Source organism: Embiotoca jacksoni, unplaced genomic scaffold (genome assembly GCF_022577435.1).
Source record: "Embiotoca jacksoni isolate LCO1_2020_lvr unplaced genomic scaffold, fEmbJac1.0.p SCAF_14, whole genome shotgun sequence".
Classification (NCBI taxonomy): domain Eukaryota; kingdom Metazoa; phylum Chordata; class Actinopteri; family Embiotocidae; genus Embiotoca; species Embiotoca jacksoni.
In genome coordinates, this window is record NW_027185274.1 from 14879840 (window position 1) to 14897881 (window position 18042).

The window sequence follows — 18042 nt, forward strand, 5'->3', positions numbered from 1 at the left end:
AAGGTATACATACTAACACGCCAGGTTGAATTAAAAAGTCGATGTTTTAATGGTTTCTACAAAATGTTTTAATAAGGACAACGTATTTTAAATACTTTAAACACATTTTTTTTTTTAATTTTTTTTATATGTAGGCTAATATGGTGTTCATTTATCCAACATTAAACACTCTGGGGCTCTATCAAGATTATTCACAAAAATAATTTTAACACTTCGCCGGAGTCTGTCTCGCTCCCTCTGACGACACTTGAAAGCAGCATCTTTGTCCATTCTATACGTTTTTATTAAACACATAAATTTGGGTTTTAATATATTTGAACAGATAAACGTTCATATCGCAGACGACTTCTGTTTATTGTGCTTCGCTGTTTTTTTTTTTTTAGTTTAACGCAAACATTTATAGTTTTGGGCCGCCTGCGTTTCCGTAGTTGCGGAAGTAGTGTTTCACAACCAGCCACCAGGGGCCCGGCGTGACTTTCACCGGGTTGTCAGCAGTGCTGGGGGTCGTGTAAAAGCAGAAATACGACCACGCTGTGCTCGACCAACCTGCCGTCAAAATGAGATTATTAAAAGCGGGACTGTATTTGGCTAAAACGCATGTTTTGGCACCGGGGAGCGTCACGCTTAAAAAGGTAACATTAACTAGCCTGAACCTCATTTTGACCTGACGGACCACCGGTCCTCTGCATTTCACAATCGGTAAACGGACAGAGAAATGTTTTGGATCGTGATGTTCCTCTGGTGTGTGTCCTCAAGGTGCTCGTCAGCAGCTGTCGGACGTGCTCCTCCGGTGTTATTCCCAACGAGCGGATCCGTAACATCGGGATCTCCGCTCACATCGACTCGGGGAAGACCACCCTGACCGAGCGTGTCCTCTACTACACCGGCAGGATAGCGGAGATCCACGAGGTGAAGGGGAAGGATGGAGTTGGAGCCACCATGGACTCCATGGAGCTGGAGAGACAGAGAGGCATCACCATCCAGTCAGCTGCCACATACACCATGTGGAAGAATCACAACATCAACATCATTGACACACCAGGTACTTCATCCCGGGTCACTGGGGACAGGATTTACAGCATCAAACGGAAGGTTAGGCGATAATCATCGGGGTTAGGGCTCTTATCTGATCTTTAATGACTGTATGAAATACCTCCTTAAAGTTTGGGGGGGCTGCTGAGGGACAATTTTAACAATAGATGGTCAAAACTGAAGCGGCAGGCTGACTTTCAGGTCCTGGAACGGGTCCATTAGATGCTACATTTCCCACAGTGCAGTTTAGTAGTAAGGACACCCTCTCTGCTGCTTAAACATTCATGTTCTTCAAACCAAATCCCCCCCCACTGTGTCACGCATCCTTCTCTGCTACTGATGTCCAGTCCTGATTACATTGCTAGGCTTGATTTGATCAAAGCTGCAGAAGAAACACAGTGTAATTGTTGAGTAGTAGTAACCCTAACGAGAACACTGATCATGTGTAGAATCAATGCAATGTCCCTTTAAAATCCTTAATATTTCAGGTGATGTGAAGCTTTTCTAGCACACTTTCTTAAACTAGAAGATCAATTTGCCACAGAAACTACATAATGCCAAAGTTAATAGATTAAAGAAACAATATGTCACTCAGTCTTCATAGACATGATTCATCTTCTTCCTCTCGGACTCCAGGAAAGAAATCAAAGCGTCTCCGATACAGTAAAATACACCGAAACACTTCACTGAACTACCAAATGGGCAAAGTGGGCGACTTTCTTGTGGCTCCAGATCCTCCGGGGATTGATTCACACTTATTTATTTCTAGCAATTAAATACAGGCTGATGCCCCGGAGGATCTGGAGGCACAAGAAAGTCGCCCACTTTGCCCATTTGGTAGTTCAGTGAAGTGTTTCGGTGTATTTTACTGTATCGGAGACGCTTTGATTTCTTTCCTGCAGTCCGAGAGGAAGAAGATGATGAATCATGTCCACGACTGTAGTTGTGTCTCAAGTTGAAAGGACCGTGTCATCACATGTACAGCACAGTCGTTCTAAACGCGTCTTTCACAGGTCACGTGGACTTTACCATCGAAGTGGAGCGAGCGCTGCGAGTGCTGGACGGAGCCGTGCTGGTTCTATGTGCCGTGGGAGGCGTCCAGTGTCAGACCATGACGGTAAACAGACAGATGAAACGCTACAACGTTCCCTTCCTCACCTTCATCAACAAGCTGGACCGAATGGGCTCCAACCCCGGCCGAGCCTTGCAGCAGATGAGGTACAGTTTGTTCACGCAGATTGTGTGATGCTATATGTTTGGTGTCAGATGAAGGTGGGAAACCAAAAGGTGGAGAAAGGAAGTGAAAGTGGTGCAGGGTTTGGGAAGTCCTTGTTTTTCTGTTCAGGCTTTCTCCCCCCCCCCAAATTTTCTAAACATGTCAGCCAAACTGGCAGATAATGTACCATAATGGTTCCATTCACCCGGCAGACACAAACCAGGGTTTGGTACATCTCTTAAAACCAGGGAAAACAACTATATTTAACCGATGTCATCACATTACAATAAAAACCCCAGATCCCAAATCAGATTGCAAAATACAGCTCAAAATCCAAATTCTGTATTTCCCAGTTCTGTTTGCATGATTTATGTTTCCAGCAAGGATTTTCTTGAATTTATGTTGTTTTATTTGGTTTTGCAATAAATGAAACTATAGAGATGGAAACCATAAAATGTGAAGGGAGTATCAGACTGGATCCAGTTCTTATGGTACAAACAGTAACAGTGAACCCTCATGTCCCTCCTTTAGGCAGGAAATCATAACAAGTAATCGACCAACAAAGGCTGTAGGCAGCTGTGGTTTTCCTTTGCCCTCGTTTAAATGAATGTTTTTTTTCCCTTCAGATCTAAACTGAACCACAACGTTGCTTTTGTGAACATCCCCATCGGGCTGGAGGGGAACATGCGCGGCATCATTGACCTTGTAGAGGAGCGGAGCATGTATTTTGAAGGACCATTTGGGTAAGGCGTGAGACCGACAGCTCGGTTACAGCAGAGTTAAAAGAATATTTACCAACAGCATCTGTAACACAGCAAGTCTTCATTTCTAACTTCTTTGCAAATCTGAACTGTATGAAATGGACTCCAACTGTTTCTCCCTCCCTGCAGTCAAAATGTCCGCTATGACGAGATCCCGGCAGATTTCCGCGCTGAGGCTGCAGACAGGAGGCAGGAACTGGTGGAGTGTGTCGCCAACGCTGATGAACTCTTGGGAGAGATGTTCCTGGAGGAGAAGATTCCAACCAAAGATGACCTGAAGGTTTGTGTCGTCACAGACAGACAACACGTGTTGTGTGTGAAATCTGAGGGACCTTTGACAAATTATAATAACAAACGGAAATTCAAAGCAAAAAAATGCAAAGTCCTGGTTTTTGTTTTTAATGAAAACACGAAGCATAACTATGTCTACGCTAGAGCCAAAAAAACAGGATATTTTCTATTAATTTAAAGTCAGCAAACCATCACCACTTAAATCACCCAAAATGACTCATAAACTGCACATCTGAACTGGGATGAGAACCTTTTACGTCAGTATTTATAATCACTGTCACTTTTCACCACTGTCCTCAGGCTGCAATCCGCAGGGCCACGGTGCAGCGTCTCTTCAGCCCCGTGTTGGTGGGCACAGCACTGAAGAACAAGGGCATCCAGCCACTGCTCAACGCTGTCCTGGAGTATCTGCCGAACCCCAGCGAAGTCAAAAACTACGCCATCCTCAATAATGAGTAAGTATGGTTGAGGGTTGTCAGTTTGCATGAAAAATCTCCTGGAATTATTTTTATTTTTTTACGTTTTCTCTCTTGAGGAAATTGTTCCACTCATGATAGTGTGATTCTCACTGTGTTAGAGATTCCACTGAAACATCCAAGATTGAAATGGACTCTACAAGAGACTCTGCAAGCCCCTATGTTGGTCTGGCCTTCAAACTGGAGGTGAGATACTCTGAAAGGGAAGATCAGTTTTGTCTTGTCTCTGCTTTATTTCCACACTTTTGCATCACAGGAAGGTCTCATTCTGTCACGCTGTGTTGTTTTTCATCAACAGGCTGGAAGGTTTGGCCAGCTGACGTATATACGAGTGTACCAGGGCTGCCTGAAGAAGGGAGAATACATTTACAACACACGCACAAGCAAGAGAGTCAGAGTTCAGAGGCTTGTGCGTCTCCATGCTGATCAGATGGAGGTGAGCACAAACTGGCGTGCTGCACGTCAGCAGGCTGTTAGGTCACAGTTTTCCATCTGTGGTTTGTAGTTGAAGCAGCAGAGGAGCGTGACTGGTCAAAATGTCAGGTTCCTCTTTCAGCTTTAATCAAGATAAGAACCACATCCCCTGCGACACCAGAATAACATGTTTCCATCTGTCTTGTATCAAAACAAGATGTTCAATATTTTGACGTTTTTTTTGTAGAGAGTATTCATTGATATTATATAAATATATTAGGATCGAGTCAGTCCCCAGATGTAACCCCTTGTTCTCTCCTTTCTTTTCTACTCCTGCTGTTTAAGGATGTCGATGAGGTGTATGCTGGAGATATCTGCGCTCTGTTTGGGATTGACTGTGCGAGTGGAGACACGTTTACATCCAAGACGAGCGCTAACCTTTCCCTGGTGAGTAGCCTAAATGTTTTCACTGGACAAGAGCAAGAAACCTGCTTGTTTTTAAAAAGCTTTTGGAAACCATTTTTTTCTTTTCTCCCAAGATATCAGGAGCGTCTTGAATCCATTTGTGTATCATTTTGTTCCCACAGGAGTCCATTCACATCCCAGAGCCTGTCATCTCCATGTCCATGAAACCTTCCAACAAGGTAACAAATCCTGACATTTACCTGTAAGGACTACAACTCTATATGCATCTCTTTTATCTCTGTGCATCTCTTATTATCTTGTGTTCAACCAGAATGACCTGGATAAATTCTCCAAAGGTATCAACCGTTTCACCAGGGAAGATCCCACGTTCAGAGTGCATTTTGACACAGAGAGCAAAGAAACCATCATCTCCGGCATGGGCGAGCTGCATCTTGAAATCTACTCTCAGGTACCTGATCAGGCAGAGTGGAACTCCCAAGTTACACTGAGTGTTTCATACAAGATGTGACGTCGCTGCTTTGATGGAACAGTCCATCTAAAAATATAGTAAATGGTTTGTCTTAACCAGTGGTGCTTTGTGAGCTCCATTTGACATCAAGCAAACCTCCACAAATCGTTGAGACACAGTGAATGTCAAGTGTCACTTTGAAGTTGTAGCACATCTGACCTGCTGTATGTTTTTGATTTGTTGTTTCAGAGGATGGAGAGGGAATACAACTGTCCCTGTGTGATGGGGAAGCCCAAAGTGGCTTTCAGAGAGACGGTCACCAGCCCCGTACCGTAAGTCCTGACCTCCCAACACACACGTTCTTGTTTCACTATCCCCACGGGGATACTTATTAACATAATACCTTCTCTCACCCCTTAACTAGTACAACTAAATGCTTAACCTTGAACCCTGAAAACTATGCCTTATCCCTCCAAAAGCAGGGACTCACCAGAATATAAAAACAACCCCACACACACATGAGACTGTTCTTTAGTAAACAGTTTAATTAGGCTAAAATACACCATAAACCAAAAATGCAGCACATTGCAAAGATATCATTTACTTATATAAATGAAGTTTGAATACAATTTGTGGAGTTTAAACTCCACTTTTTAGTCCTACAAAAGGTTTGTGCTGATAGAATCAACAGCATATCTTGGCTTAGCACTTGCAGCATCATTATAAACACATTTATGCTCCAATATTTGAATACAAGACGTGAGCATCAAGATGTGGTTTTGGTTGTAATGCCGTGTGACGGATGCCAGCAGTTTAGTTTGTGTTTGGAGGTTTTTCACAATCATGGCAGTGAGGCAGCTGGTCCATCTTCAGCACTTTGACTCCCTCTGCAGGAGACCACGTGAACTGCAGCTTCCAGTGAAGGATTTCCTGCAACAATATTTATTATGAAAATATCGATAATATTTACTGTTTACACTTTTATAAATGTTGCAAATCAGTTTGGAAATAATTATGAAATGATCAAATCAGGGTTCTCCTTAGATTCATGAGAGTCTGACTGAGAAATGTGAAGACAAAGCTCCCGACATTGATGAGTTGTGGTTGCCATTCATTTTTTAAGGCATTTTACACATTCATAAATAAATATCAATATTTGATCAGGGTGATTTTGAAAACAATTAGCCAGCTGTAGCTCTGGATATTAATATTTTCAAGTGTATTAAGAAGTTTAAAATGGTAAATGTTTACCTGGGAGACCAACTCATGCAGCAGTACATGACTGTCGAACTTGATCTGGTCGTTCTCTGTTGCCTGCGGTAGATGAGGGAAAAAAATAAAGCCCAATAACACAACATAAGTCCAGTACAAATGTTACAGGTTTAATCCTCAACTGGTGTGCAGCTTCTTTCTCAGTATTTGATCTGTGCAACTTGCTTTGGAAGCCTGATGAAGGACTGTGACTGGAAACCTGAATACATTGAACAGACTGAGCAGAAGCTCTCCTTCTGTAGTGTGCACAATCTGCAGCTGAGTGTGGATTATGCACTATGATGCAGACATAGTGCACTTGCTTTTACATTCATTGTACAATGTGTCCCTTAAAAATAGAAGAATCCTCCAGTTTTATATATATATGCCGGTATTTAAATAGTCAGTTTCCAGTACCAGGGATGCACAATAACACCGGCGCATCATCGTATTGGCTGATATTGACTTTAATATCAAATATTAGCATTAGCCCGAAATGAAAATTTCTGCCAATATGACAGGCCAATAAAATCCCAATTTAATTTTATCCGACGGCTCGATGCTTGATGAAATTCTTGACGCAATGACCCTGGGACAATGGTGATCCTGCATCTCTTGTGTCGAACTTGAAAGAAGCTGCAACAATACTGTAGAGAGGTGGATCAAAAAACTCCCAAGATAGTTTCTGTCGATAGCTTCCCCCTGCTCCTCTTACATCACATCGCTGTGCTCTGTTCATGTACAACAGATGATTCACCCGCATGTCTGCAATGTGTAGGTTTTAAAAGTGTTCAAATCAGACAGCAAAGTTGCTTTTTACGTGATTGCCCAGCACTGGTCATGCGAGGAGCCACATCACATTCCTTCAACACTACAAATTGGACTGTCCATCTCAAAAACCTTCATCCTGATCATCAAGATGAATTTTGTGAAAAACAAAGAGAGCATGTGCATATATCTGTCAATCAGCAAAAATCCAATATAATGCACCCCTATCAAGAAACCCTACTTAAAATTACTGAATATGATGAGCAGATGCAACAACAGATAAAACAACCTACCAGCTGTGTGATGTTGGCCACCTGAGCCATGTTGAACAGGGTGTCTTCAGTGGATTCATTCAGCATGATGAAGCTGGAGGCTACAATGCCCAGGTGCCAGAGAGGCCTCATGTCATGCTCAACGTGACCGTGACTATCTGAGGAAAGTGTGTATAGTGTCTGATTATGCCACATATATCACGTTTTCTTGTACATCAGATTACAGTTTCAAGTGATGACAGCTGTTTGTGATGCATTATGATTAAGAGGAACACAGAGTTCCCTCAACAACCACAACACTAAATGTTGAAATGGCAAAAGCAGATGTTGTGTAACATCTGACTTTAGGAGCAGTAATATGCGCAGTTTGTCAGTTATTTACCAGGTAAATATTGTGCTGACAGCAGGATTTGGTTCATCTTGTACTGTTGGTATAAGTCCTCCTCCTGAGCTGCAGTGTTGATTTTAAGGAGCTCATCACACGGGGCCTGGACTTGGGCTGAGTGTCGCCTCTCTCCCCGTGGAAACAAAACCTCTGCAGAGCATTTCTGTGTAGTCTGGACGGGTAAACAAAGCAACACGGGGTTAAAAAAAAAAAAAAAAGAAAAAAAAAAAAGAAGAAAAGCACAAAGGCAGGTTTGATGAGCAAGAAAAAGGAGAGGGATTGGACAGAGCAAAGGCGTAGTCGAGATGTTACCATGGCAGCCAGTGAGTCATAGCTGCACCACACAGTTAATCATGTGAGCCTCCTTTTTCTGGGAGTTTAGTAATCTGTCAGTCCAGGTTAGAACTGCTCACTCTGAAACCAGAGATTATTCCACTGTTTACTTTTAACTAAAACGCATACACTATACTTAATTACAATGTTGTTCCATGAGCACTTAGTGAACACAATGATATTAAGTTTAGGTGAATGAATCCAATCAAACATAGATTATGTTTCTCCGTATTTGTCTGTTTAGATGTCTTTAGAGACAAAACCAAATAAACCTTACAGCTCCAAAAGTAATTAAAAAAAAGTTTGTATTTATATGACTCAGAAAAAATGTCATTGGATGTGTAGTGCAGTCAGGAATCAAACCAAATCTACAATGAGACATAAAAGGTGCTCAAAATATGAATGAAGCTACTGTAGTGATTCTTCTCTGTATCTTAATCGGACGATCTCTGTGATTTTTTTTTTTCCGTGTGATTTAAAAACAACAAAAAACAAAGCCAAAAACATACCGTACCTTTCCGATGATCTCCTCCACTGAAATCTCCAGCTGATACTTTCTTCCAGACTCTGCCACGTCCTAAAGGAGAAATCAGGATTCAGCCATAGTTAGAACTTGTGTCCATCGCTTTCTGTGTGTCGACCAGCTAAAACGGATGTAAAAGTCTGAGGCTTGTTGATGTTTTGAAGGCCAGCTCACCTCTGCGTTTCCACTGTTGACCCTCTGCAGTCCAAACAGCCTGTACGGTGAGCCGTAGCGGGTGTTGAGGTAGTGTTGGACCACCTTAGCTGCTCTCTGAGCAGGGTAGTGATTGGGGTTCAGATCACCAGTTGCCATCACATCCTCTTCAGCTACCTCTGCTACTTCTTTCTGTGGACAGAGAAAGAGGGAAATAAAATAGAGGAAATGAGGCCAGAAGCTGGTCCAGTGAGCAGGGATGGGCTTCCAGTCCCCGAAGGACTTTGACCTTCATGTGTGAGCAGAGTGAAGCTTTTGTCTTTCCACAAATCTTAGACATAAGACAACCACTGTAAAAAGTGGAAAGGAAAGCAAATATTTAAGTTCAGGGTGAAGAGCTGTGCAGCTGTAAAATGTGATGAACAGTGAATTAAATTAGGGAGTCTGATCTTGCCTGTAAGTGGAAGCTGAGACTTCCTGTCGACCACTTGTCAGGTGGAAAATTTAATCTGTTTAGTGTTCCGAGTCAGCTGCTCCTCATGTTAGTGGAAAGACTACTTCCTACTTCCTTTGACAGCAGAGCTCTGAGCACCGCCCTCTTTTTTTTTTTTTTTTTTAAAGCGACAGAGCCCTTGTCTTGTTTTCAATATCCTCCTGACTTCAAACAGCTTTAGAGAACTTTCAGTGCCCTCAAACAGACCTTTACAAATGTTTTTAATATAATAATTCGGTGCTGCAGAAGTCCGTGTTTCAACTACACTTAAAATATAAAGGAAAGTTTACATTTTAATGAGGTGAGCTGAGGTTAATAAAATCCAGATCATATAAAGATCCCCTCCAAACATTTACAAATACTTTTTCATTAATGATGATAATAATAACAAAACAAATACATTTTCAATTATATGTTTAGAAATGACGGTCTTCTCTAACTGAAAGATCCGGATACTAAATATGCAAAGATTTGTATAACTCTTAAAACAATTTCCTCCGGATCCACTGCATCATCATTACTTTAAAATCTGGATGTTTTATTGCTTTTTCTGTAGGTTTGACTTCACCCACAAGAAGCAGAGTGGCGGCTCCGGGCAGTTCGGTAAAGTCATCGGGGTCCTTGAGCCTCTCGAGCCAGAGCATTTCACCAAGCTGGAGTTTGAAGACCAGACTGTCGGAACCAACGTCCCGAAGCAATTTGTACCCGCCGTTGAAAAGGCAAGCGCAAACTACAGTTCTCACCACACTCCGCTATATAGATGTGAAATATTCAGTGTGAATAAATATTTATTGAAACACAGATTAAAAGAAATGTATGTTTTCAGTCTCATCGTCTCCTCTTGCTGGTTTCTTCCCATCATGCCACAGGGCTTCAGGGAGGCCTGTGAGAAGGGACCACTGAGCGGGCACAAGATCTCAGGAGTCCGATTCCTCCTGGAAGACGGAGCAAACCACATGGTCGACTCCAATGAGATCTCCTTCATCCGCGCAGGGGAGGGCGCTCTGAAACAAGGTGAAGGTCACACTGACCTCCTGTTCTCAGGTCATTTCATCTCTTTCAGTGTCTGCTTCATTTGGTATTTTTGTGCATTAAACTCTGGTATTGTTGGTCTCCCTTCACAGCCATGGAGAAGGCCAACGCAACCATCCTGGAGCCGATCATGTCGGTTGAAATCGTTGCTCCTCAGGAGTTTCAGGGAACCGTCATTGCTGGAGTAAACCGTCGCCACGGTGTCATCACAGGGCAGGACGGAGCAGAGGGATACTTCACTCTCTACGCTGATGTGAGTCTAGTTTGTACATCTTTCAAACAGCACGTATCCACTATCTTTTCGCTCCGTCTTCCTTCACTAATTTCAACTGGTCTCTCCCAACAGGTTCCTCTGAACGACATGTTTGGCTACGCCACAGAACTGCGCTCCTGTACTGAAGTAAGTTCAACCTCGGACACCCTAAAAATCCATTTCAGTCAGATCATGTTGAGCATTTAAGATAATGGTGATACTCTGTGATAAACTGTGTTTTTATGTATTTACTACTGCCTTTGATATTTAATTGTAGCATCTATAACTGTATTTCTAAATATAGATTATTTTCTATTTAAAAAAGAAAAAATCTGAACTCTGCAGTGTTTTTCCAACGTCTTCAGTCCTCCTCAGTCTGTTGGTGCAGCCTCCACCTTCTACAGAGCCAGAGAAGTGACATACAGGGCAAATAACACCTACAAAGCACTCAGAAATGTTAGAGCGCAGAGCTCACAGTAATAAGTGAGGGAGACTCAGATGAATATATCAGTATGTTGATCAGCTCCTCAGTTCTCTCCGCTGGATCTTGGCAGCTTGACAGTCAGTGAACACTGTTCAGAGAGTTTTTAGAGAGGAAATCAAACTGAAACTGGAGTAAAAATAGTGAAAATTACACCCTCACACACGATTTTTAAAATTCAGACACAGTTTGTTCAATAAGATTTCAATAATTCCTTAGAATTACTGACATGTTGCGTCATTGTTTATTCAGGGAAAAGGAGAGTACACCATGGACTACAGCAGATATCAGCCCTGCCTGCCTGCCACACAAGAAGAACTCATCCACAAATATTTAGAGGCCACAGGACAGCTGCCTGCAAAGAAGAACAAGTGGAAGAGCTGAAAGCCGTCTCCTCAACCGTTCACTGTTGGACTTTTGACATCTCCCCCGTCCCTCATCAACCACGATTTGACAATAAGGCTTTAATTTATGGAGCCAAACGAAGACGGGACATTGTACTTTTCTTCGTTGTTTTAGTTTCCCTCCCTGCTAACGTCTGACCCCTGAAGAAAATATATTTATTACTCTGATTTTAGAACCATTTGACCTCTACACTCTGCAGTCACTGTTCAAAAATGGATCGTTACAGCAAGCTCTGTGTTTTCACTTGAGCTTATAATGGCTTTTGTACTATGTACAGAATGGTTTTCATGTAATAATGATTGCAACAAAGACATATGTCCTTCTTTTAAAGTGTATTTTTTTTCTGTTCTGATTATTTATTTTACAACAAACAAACCCATAGAGACGCTTGGTCAGTGGCAAGCCCAGATTCTTCTTGAACAATACCATACGGTGAAATGCGGCTGATTAGCTTCAAAACGCGTTAAAAAGAATACAAAATTATGCACCACTATCAGTCATAGCTAGTGCTTCTCACCTTTCCTGTTTCCTCTGCCATCTCGGGTACACTGTTGGGATGAGCTGATCCGTCTGTCGAGGCCGTTTCAGGTCTGACTGTCACACTGTTGATCCCAGTTACCCCCATTAACACAGCCAGAACAATCAGGATCCTCAAACCCATTACTGTATGCTGTAAAACAGACGTTAGAGAAAAGTAAAAGAGGACTTCTGTGAAAGAGCGCAGGCAGGGAAATGAGCCTGCTGTCAGTGTGGGTTTATATAACGGGGAGGAGGAAGGGGAAGCAGAGGACAGACTGTCCAGATCCTGCCGTCTTCCTGGCATTATCTGTTTGTTTCTTTTTTTTTCCTCTTAACTCAACAGACCGCCTCACTTTATCTGGTTCTGTTCCTCATATGCTCTCAAACAACTCGCTGAAGTTGTCAGCTCCCTAATTGTTTCAACACCTAAACCCATCACAGAAGTGATTGGCTTGAGGTCAGTTTTCCTGTTGCAGCTGCTGCTGCTGGTGATGCAGGTGTGATTAGTGAGAGTTTGATGAGTTGCAGCTTTGCCTGGTCTACAGTTTGTTAGATGAAATGTGGGGAAGCGAGACGTTCAATGAGGCAAATTAAACCTGTCCCGGGGATTTTTGGTCAAAATGTACAAAGTTTACGACTGAAGGTGGTGCTGGACAGTGACGTTATGCAACTCCCAAGAGGACAGCTAGAATACTGAGTCCATCATAAGGTCATAATCTGACTTTTACAACAGAATATTCTCTAAAGAAATACTGTACTGTCTATTTATCCTCGTAAAAATGTTACACCCAAAAGATTTCATTGTGCTTTGGGCTAGAGTTTGACAATGACAACATGTTTTTCCTTGAGATTGAATGTACTTCTTGACCTAGAAAACAGTAGATCATGAAACAATCTCACCATAAGGTTAAAAAGTACCAACGGCTTTCGTAGTGAGATTGTGTGTGCAGACTTTTCTCCTGGTAACTGATGGGAGAGGAGGAAGAAAGTGAGTCAGAGCTCTGGGTTTCTTGAAATGGCTGATAATCTGTGTTTTGCAAAGCCTTATCTGACTCTGTTCCTGGAACTTTAACACTTCATGTCATACAAATACTCCTGATAATCCGCTTTAGCTTCTCATTTTCTTCTTAGATATATTTGTCTGGCTCCCGTTTGAATCAGCACAAGAGCTGCAACCAATATTTTCCATATCGATTATTGTGGCAATTGTTTTTTTTTAGGATAATTGTTTAGTTTACAAAATATGGAAAATTGCACAATGAATCAGACTCCAAGGCCATCCATCCATCCATTATCTGTACCCGCTTTATCCTGAACAGGATCACAGGGGGGCTGGAGCCTATCCCAGCTCACTTTGGGCGAAGGCAGGGTGCACCCTGGACAGGTCACTAGTCTATCACAGGCAACACATGGAGACAGACGGAAACAAAGACCATTCATGCTCTCATTCACACCTAAGGGCAATTTGTAGAACTACCAATTAACCTGAGGCGCATGTTTTTGGATGGTGGGAGGAAGCCAGAGTACCCGGAGAGAACCCACGCAGGCACAGGGAGAACATGCAAACTCCACACAGAAAGGCCCAGAACCGGATTCAAACCCGGAACCTTTTCACTGAGAGGTGACAATGCTAACCACTGCACCGCCCATCCATGTCATACAAATACTCATAATAATCCAAGGTTACTATCAGGAAAATGATTTTTTTTTTTTTTTTTTTTTTTTTTTTTTTTTTCAAAACAGCCAATCCTCAACATTTGAGGAAAGTTGAATCTGAGTTTTTGTCGATTAACTAATTAGTCATTAATCACCATTAGTTACAAAATACTCCCAATAAATTAAGAACAATTTCAGGATTTCAGGGGGAAAAGAAACTTTAATGACACTTTTTGTTCTATAGAATTATAACATAAACTGAACTGAACTTAAAGATTTTTCATCACACCATTTTGTAGCAAATGAAAGCGCAAAATAACACCACAAAAATTACTCACAACAATATTCACTCTTTTGCAGTGTGCTAATAAACATGGTGGATGTACACTCGGTGGCCGCTTTTTTAGGTCCTGCTGTATCTATTTCTACTGAACATCTTAGTCTTAAATTCTACATTAATGAATGTGAATGTTGTTGTTGGAAATGTGTGACTAATAACGTGTCTTATTACTGAGGTCACAGTTAAAGGTGTAGTGGTCTGCATCATATTGGCTGGTGCATTTAACCTTCCCATTTACAAACATGAGGGGGGCAGAATATGTTGCAGTCCAGTACAACAACACAACTCACTGTGACCTATATTAATGGCTCTGTGTCAAAAACTGACCATTACAGGCATCATGAAAGAAAACTTCGGGGCAGAATAGCTATATTAGACTGTGCAGGTGTAACTAATGAAGAAGCTTTTGGATGTAGATAGAAAACAATTACTGAAATTGTGCAATACAAGCTTGACATCTATGACGCAGAACACATCTCTGTCAGCTTCTTTCTCCCCTGCTGGAAAGCTGGTGCACTTTGAGCGTCACCGCTACAACTCAGTCCTGCCTCAGAGACTTGATTCTGTCTTTTACATCCCTCGCCGTTCATACCGAGCTCTACATCCTGGGGCAGATTATCAATAACCTCGTAGAGGGTGAAGATGCTAAAGCAGATCTCATCGTAGGCTGTTGTGGCACCGCACTCGAACAGGCAGGCGAAGGCCACAGCCGGCGGTGCTCCGGGTGAGGGTGACAGCTCCAGGTAGGCCAGGTCAGAGTAGGCGCTGGGGCCCTCGTAGATCACCCAGGGGCCACGCCAGCTGTCTGGGTCACGGGGAAACAGGCTGAGGAACACACCCAGATCCTTGCGTGCAGTGCTCAATGTTGGGTGGGAGTACAGCACCCAGGTGGGGGTTAGGAAATCTGGAGGGGCATTATGGCGAGGTGAAAGAGGGCTGGGGGGGACAGGAGTGACATTTGGATTGGGGGATGCTGCGATGGAGCTGCTGCGGCTGCTTGTTGAGACTGTGGATGCTGCAGATCTGGTGAATGCCAATCTGTCGTGAAAGGCCATGCAGGGTGTCCAGTGTCTGGAGCTGTGTGCAGGTGGCTCTAAGTGACTGTTTCGACTTTGATGTAGATGCAATGGGGCAGGAAATCCAACAATACTACCATGACAACCGTTTCGAGGCTCCACCAGCCGCTGCACCAGCTGCCCCTCCTGAAACACGGCTCCATCATCCAGACTGAGGGCCTGCACCCTGTATCCGAGAGGGCTGCGCGCGTTACAGTACAACACATTCGTCCCATCCTCTTCATCCACAGACACCATCTGACACTCCACAGTCTGCGGCCCCGGTACCGCCTCCCCGAAACACCAGGTCCTCCCGTGGGTGTCGCTGTGAAAGCAGAAGGCATGTGGGGTGGTCTGGCAGAGCTGTCCGAAGCACTCCTTGCAGTCGATGTGGTAGGTGTAGGCGGGAACAAGCAGACGGCCGGACTTCAGCTGGATGCCGTGGCCCGGGCCGAGAGCGAACGTGGCCCATTCTGATGGGAAGGAAGAAAACACAATACACTTAAAGGATAGATCCACTTTTTTTTCAGGTCTGTCTTAAAACAACACCTACATGTGTATACTGGCTACAGCTACAACTTCTGTTGTTACTTAGATGTAGCAGTTCAATAACAGTGACACCAGATACAATGAACTCTGCTAGTTTTTTTTGAATTATTCCAATCTATTATACCAGTGTTATTTATTTTGCCACAGCTTTGTTGACGTGTCTGCAGGTCTTTTTGTCAGCTGAGATATATTGTCACCGTCAAAAATTGTCAAGAGGCTTCAAGACTTCCTATTACCTTGAGCTGAACTTTAAAATGTATTTTGCCACACAATGGGGACTGTCGATTTTGTCTCAAATCACACGCACTGAAATCGACTTCAGAAGGCATGTTTTCATGGCCAAAATGAAGATTAGGGACAGTAGAGTACCATGAATCTTTCTTTTAACAGGCTTAGTATTTACTGTACATGAAAGGGCAAAGATACCATACAATGTTTTCCATTTATTGCATGGGTTGGATAAGTTTATCTTTAATCTGAACACCAGGGAGATGAAATTAAACCACATCTCCTTATGACTGTGCGTGTAGAGGATTTTTGAGCACTGCAGTGGAAGAGTGATGGTTGTTTTAATCTTTTTGGGACAGGGGAATGTAAACTATTCAGCATGTAACACATAAAAAGCCCAAACTGAAGAAAAGTCCTCAACAACAAATTATACGTAGGCTGAACAGTTTTTTGGAATTATTGCTTTTCTTCCTGGTAAACTTTCTGTGATCCCTTTGAATCATTTTGTGACCCCTTATTTTGGGCACCCTGATCCTCATGTTAAAAAGTTCCAGAAGAGAATAAGAGATGGGAACATTTATAGATTTACAATATTCACTTTAAATGTAACTGGAAATAACAGCTTGAAAATATGTCATATATTCAGGTCTTGATGCCCTGATTTACAGTTTAAAGGGTTTTCCGTGTCCAAAGTTTTAATCAGAATGACACAACTGAAGTCTGTTTTGAGGTGAATGCTCCCTTTATGAATGTCCCTGACCTTTAATTGTGTCTCCTATGACCCTCTTAGTGAGGTCGGTGATAGGACTCCAGGTGTCGCCGCCATCAGTGCTGGAGATGTAGCAGAGTCGGGTCACGTTCTTCCCTGTCACCAGCTGGTAGGACTCTGAGGTGTGGCCCAGAACGGCGATGAAGAACAGGAAGAGAGTCCCGGTGAACTCATCGTACACCGGGCAGGGGTTCATGGAGCGGTGGCCTGGCAGGAAAGCGGTGCCCAGAACACAAATGTCGTCCCACTGCAGCAAAGGAAGAATAGGAAAAAATAATGTTTGAAAGGAAGGGGAAAAAAAGTCTACAGGATTTAATATCAGCTCACTGAACTTACAAATAATTTTTTTTCCCACCTATCTATTGGGACAAAATAATAATAATTTGGGTCTTTTACTGGAACCTTCCGCTACATGTAACTGCATTCTGAAATCTGTTCTTTAATCTGGGAAGAAATGTAGAAAATATGCTGTCGTTGAAACATAACTACTTTGAACTTTACCTCAATTTGAAGCAAATTCTCTTGTGACTGGTTGTGAAATATTAGTAAAGTAACAGTATTTGTACTTGAACAGAGCACTGTGGCACTAGAGGTCTTAAATCTACAGCGAACATCACTGACCTCCACATAATTCCTGTAGAAAGTGCCTTTCCTCATGACCAGCAGGTGAGCCTGAGAGTCAGACGGGCTGAGTCTCTCCTCACAGAAGGCCAGAAAGGATCTGGAGTGGGACAGGTAGAGCAAAGCTGGGACTCTGTACGTCACTCCATTTGGCTCCTTACGGAAAAGCACAGATCTCGCTGGGAAGTAGGGCGACCTCATGCTCGCTGTTGTGTGAATATTTCAAGGTAACTTCAAATTGTCTGGGAACAACAATCAATATCATTATATCCAAATATTCTGACACAAGCTTTCGAAAAACAAATATGAAGGAGGGGTTAGGGTAAATGAACACATGCAGTAAATTGAGGGTAACAAAGGTAAACAAAGACAAACAAGCACTTGCACATACATTATGTGTTTATTTGCAAGTACAGCCTGCTTATATCCACAATGATTTATCTGTTTGTGTTATTGCATAATTAATTTATTAAACTGTAATATATATTATTTGTGACAGACAGGGAATCTTTTCTGACCTTGTTTATCTAAATCAGCTTTTAATTTAAGGACAAGCTGCATGACAATCTGCCTATTTGAGTTTTTATCTCACCAAACAATCTCTGGAAAACATCCAGTGGTAGGAAAGTAATTCATCTGTTACTAATGTGAATTCTGTTTGCCATCAAAACCATCACAGTAGTTTTGATGACACCGCCTGCTTTTGCAGCCCCGTTGAAGTCGTCAAACCTTATACTGATCAGAATATTATAAAGAAATTTCATTTTTAGTGTTTTTGAGTTACATATTCAAGAAGGCTAAAGCTCCAAATACATTTTATTTGAAGCATAATCAACTAAATATGACTCAAACTCTAATCAAATGTCACTCAACTCACACCTCAGACCTAACA

At 42.5% G+C, this 18042-nt stretch overlaps 3 protein-coding genes across 3 annotated transcripts; 1 reads left to right on the forward strand and 2 right to left on the reverse strand.

Moving 5' to 3' along the window:
- Positions 1-449: 449 nt before the first annotated feature.
- On the forward strand, positions 450-11748 carry gfm1 (G elongation factor, mitochondrial 1). The gene is made up of 17 exons (XM_069148182.1): positions 450-632; positions 757-1042; positions 2046-2250; positions 2875-2991; positions 3139-3289; positions 3601-3755; positions 3878-3962; positions 4075-4212; positions 4536-4637; positions 4778-4834; positions 4927-5064; positions 5314-5396; positions 9799-9961; positions 10112-10256; positions 10367-10527; positions 10621-10674; positions 11261-11748. The coding sequence occupies exons 1-17, from the start codon at positions 558-560 to the stop codon at positions 11390-11392; spliced, it is 2247 nt and encodes a 748-aa protein (XP_069004283.1). The 5' UTR covers positions 450-557; the 3' UTR covers positions 11393-11748.
- On the reverse strand, positions 5590-12152 carry lxn (latexin). Its single transcript, XM_069148184.1, has 7 exons — positions 11931-12152; positions 8771-8941; positions 8588-8650; positions 7738-7912; positions 7377-7513; positions 6316-6378; positions 5590-5994 (listed from the first exon to the last, which is right to left on the reverse strand). Exons 1-7 carry the CDS (start codon positions 12072-12074, stop codon positions 5878-5880), a joined length of 870 nt encoding a protein of 289 aa, XP_069004285.1. The 5' UTR covers positions 12075-12152; the 3' UTR covers positions 5590-5877.
- A 2234-nt stretch (positions 12153-14386) lies between these two features.
- On the reverse strand, positions 14387-17351 carry neu4 (sialidase 4). Its single transcript, XM_069148392.1, has 3 exons — positions 17151-17351; positions 16521-16776; positions 14387-15456 (listed from the first exon to the last, which is right to left on the reverse strand). Exons 1-3 carry the CDS (start codon positions 17349-17351, stop codon positions 14387-14389), a joined length of 1527 nt encoding a protein of 508 aa, XP_069004493.1.
- Between the last annotated feature and the right edge of the window lie 691 nt (positions 17352-18042).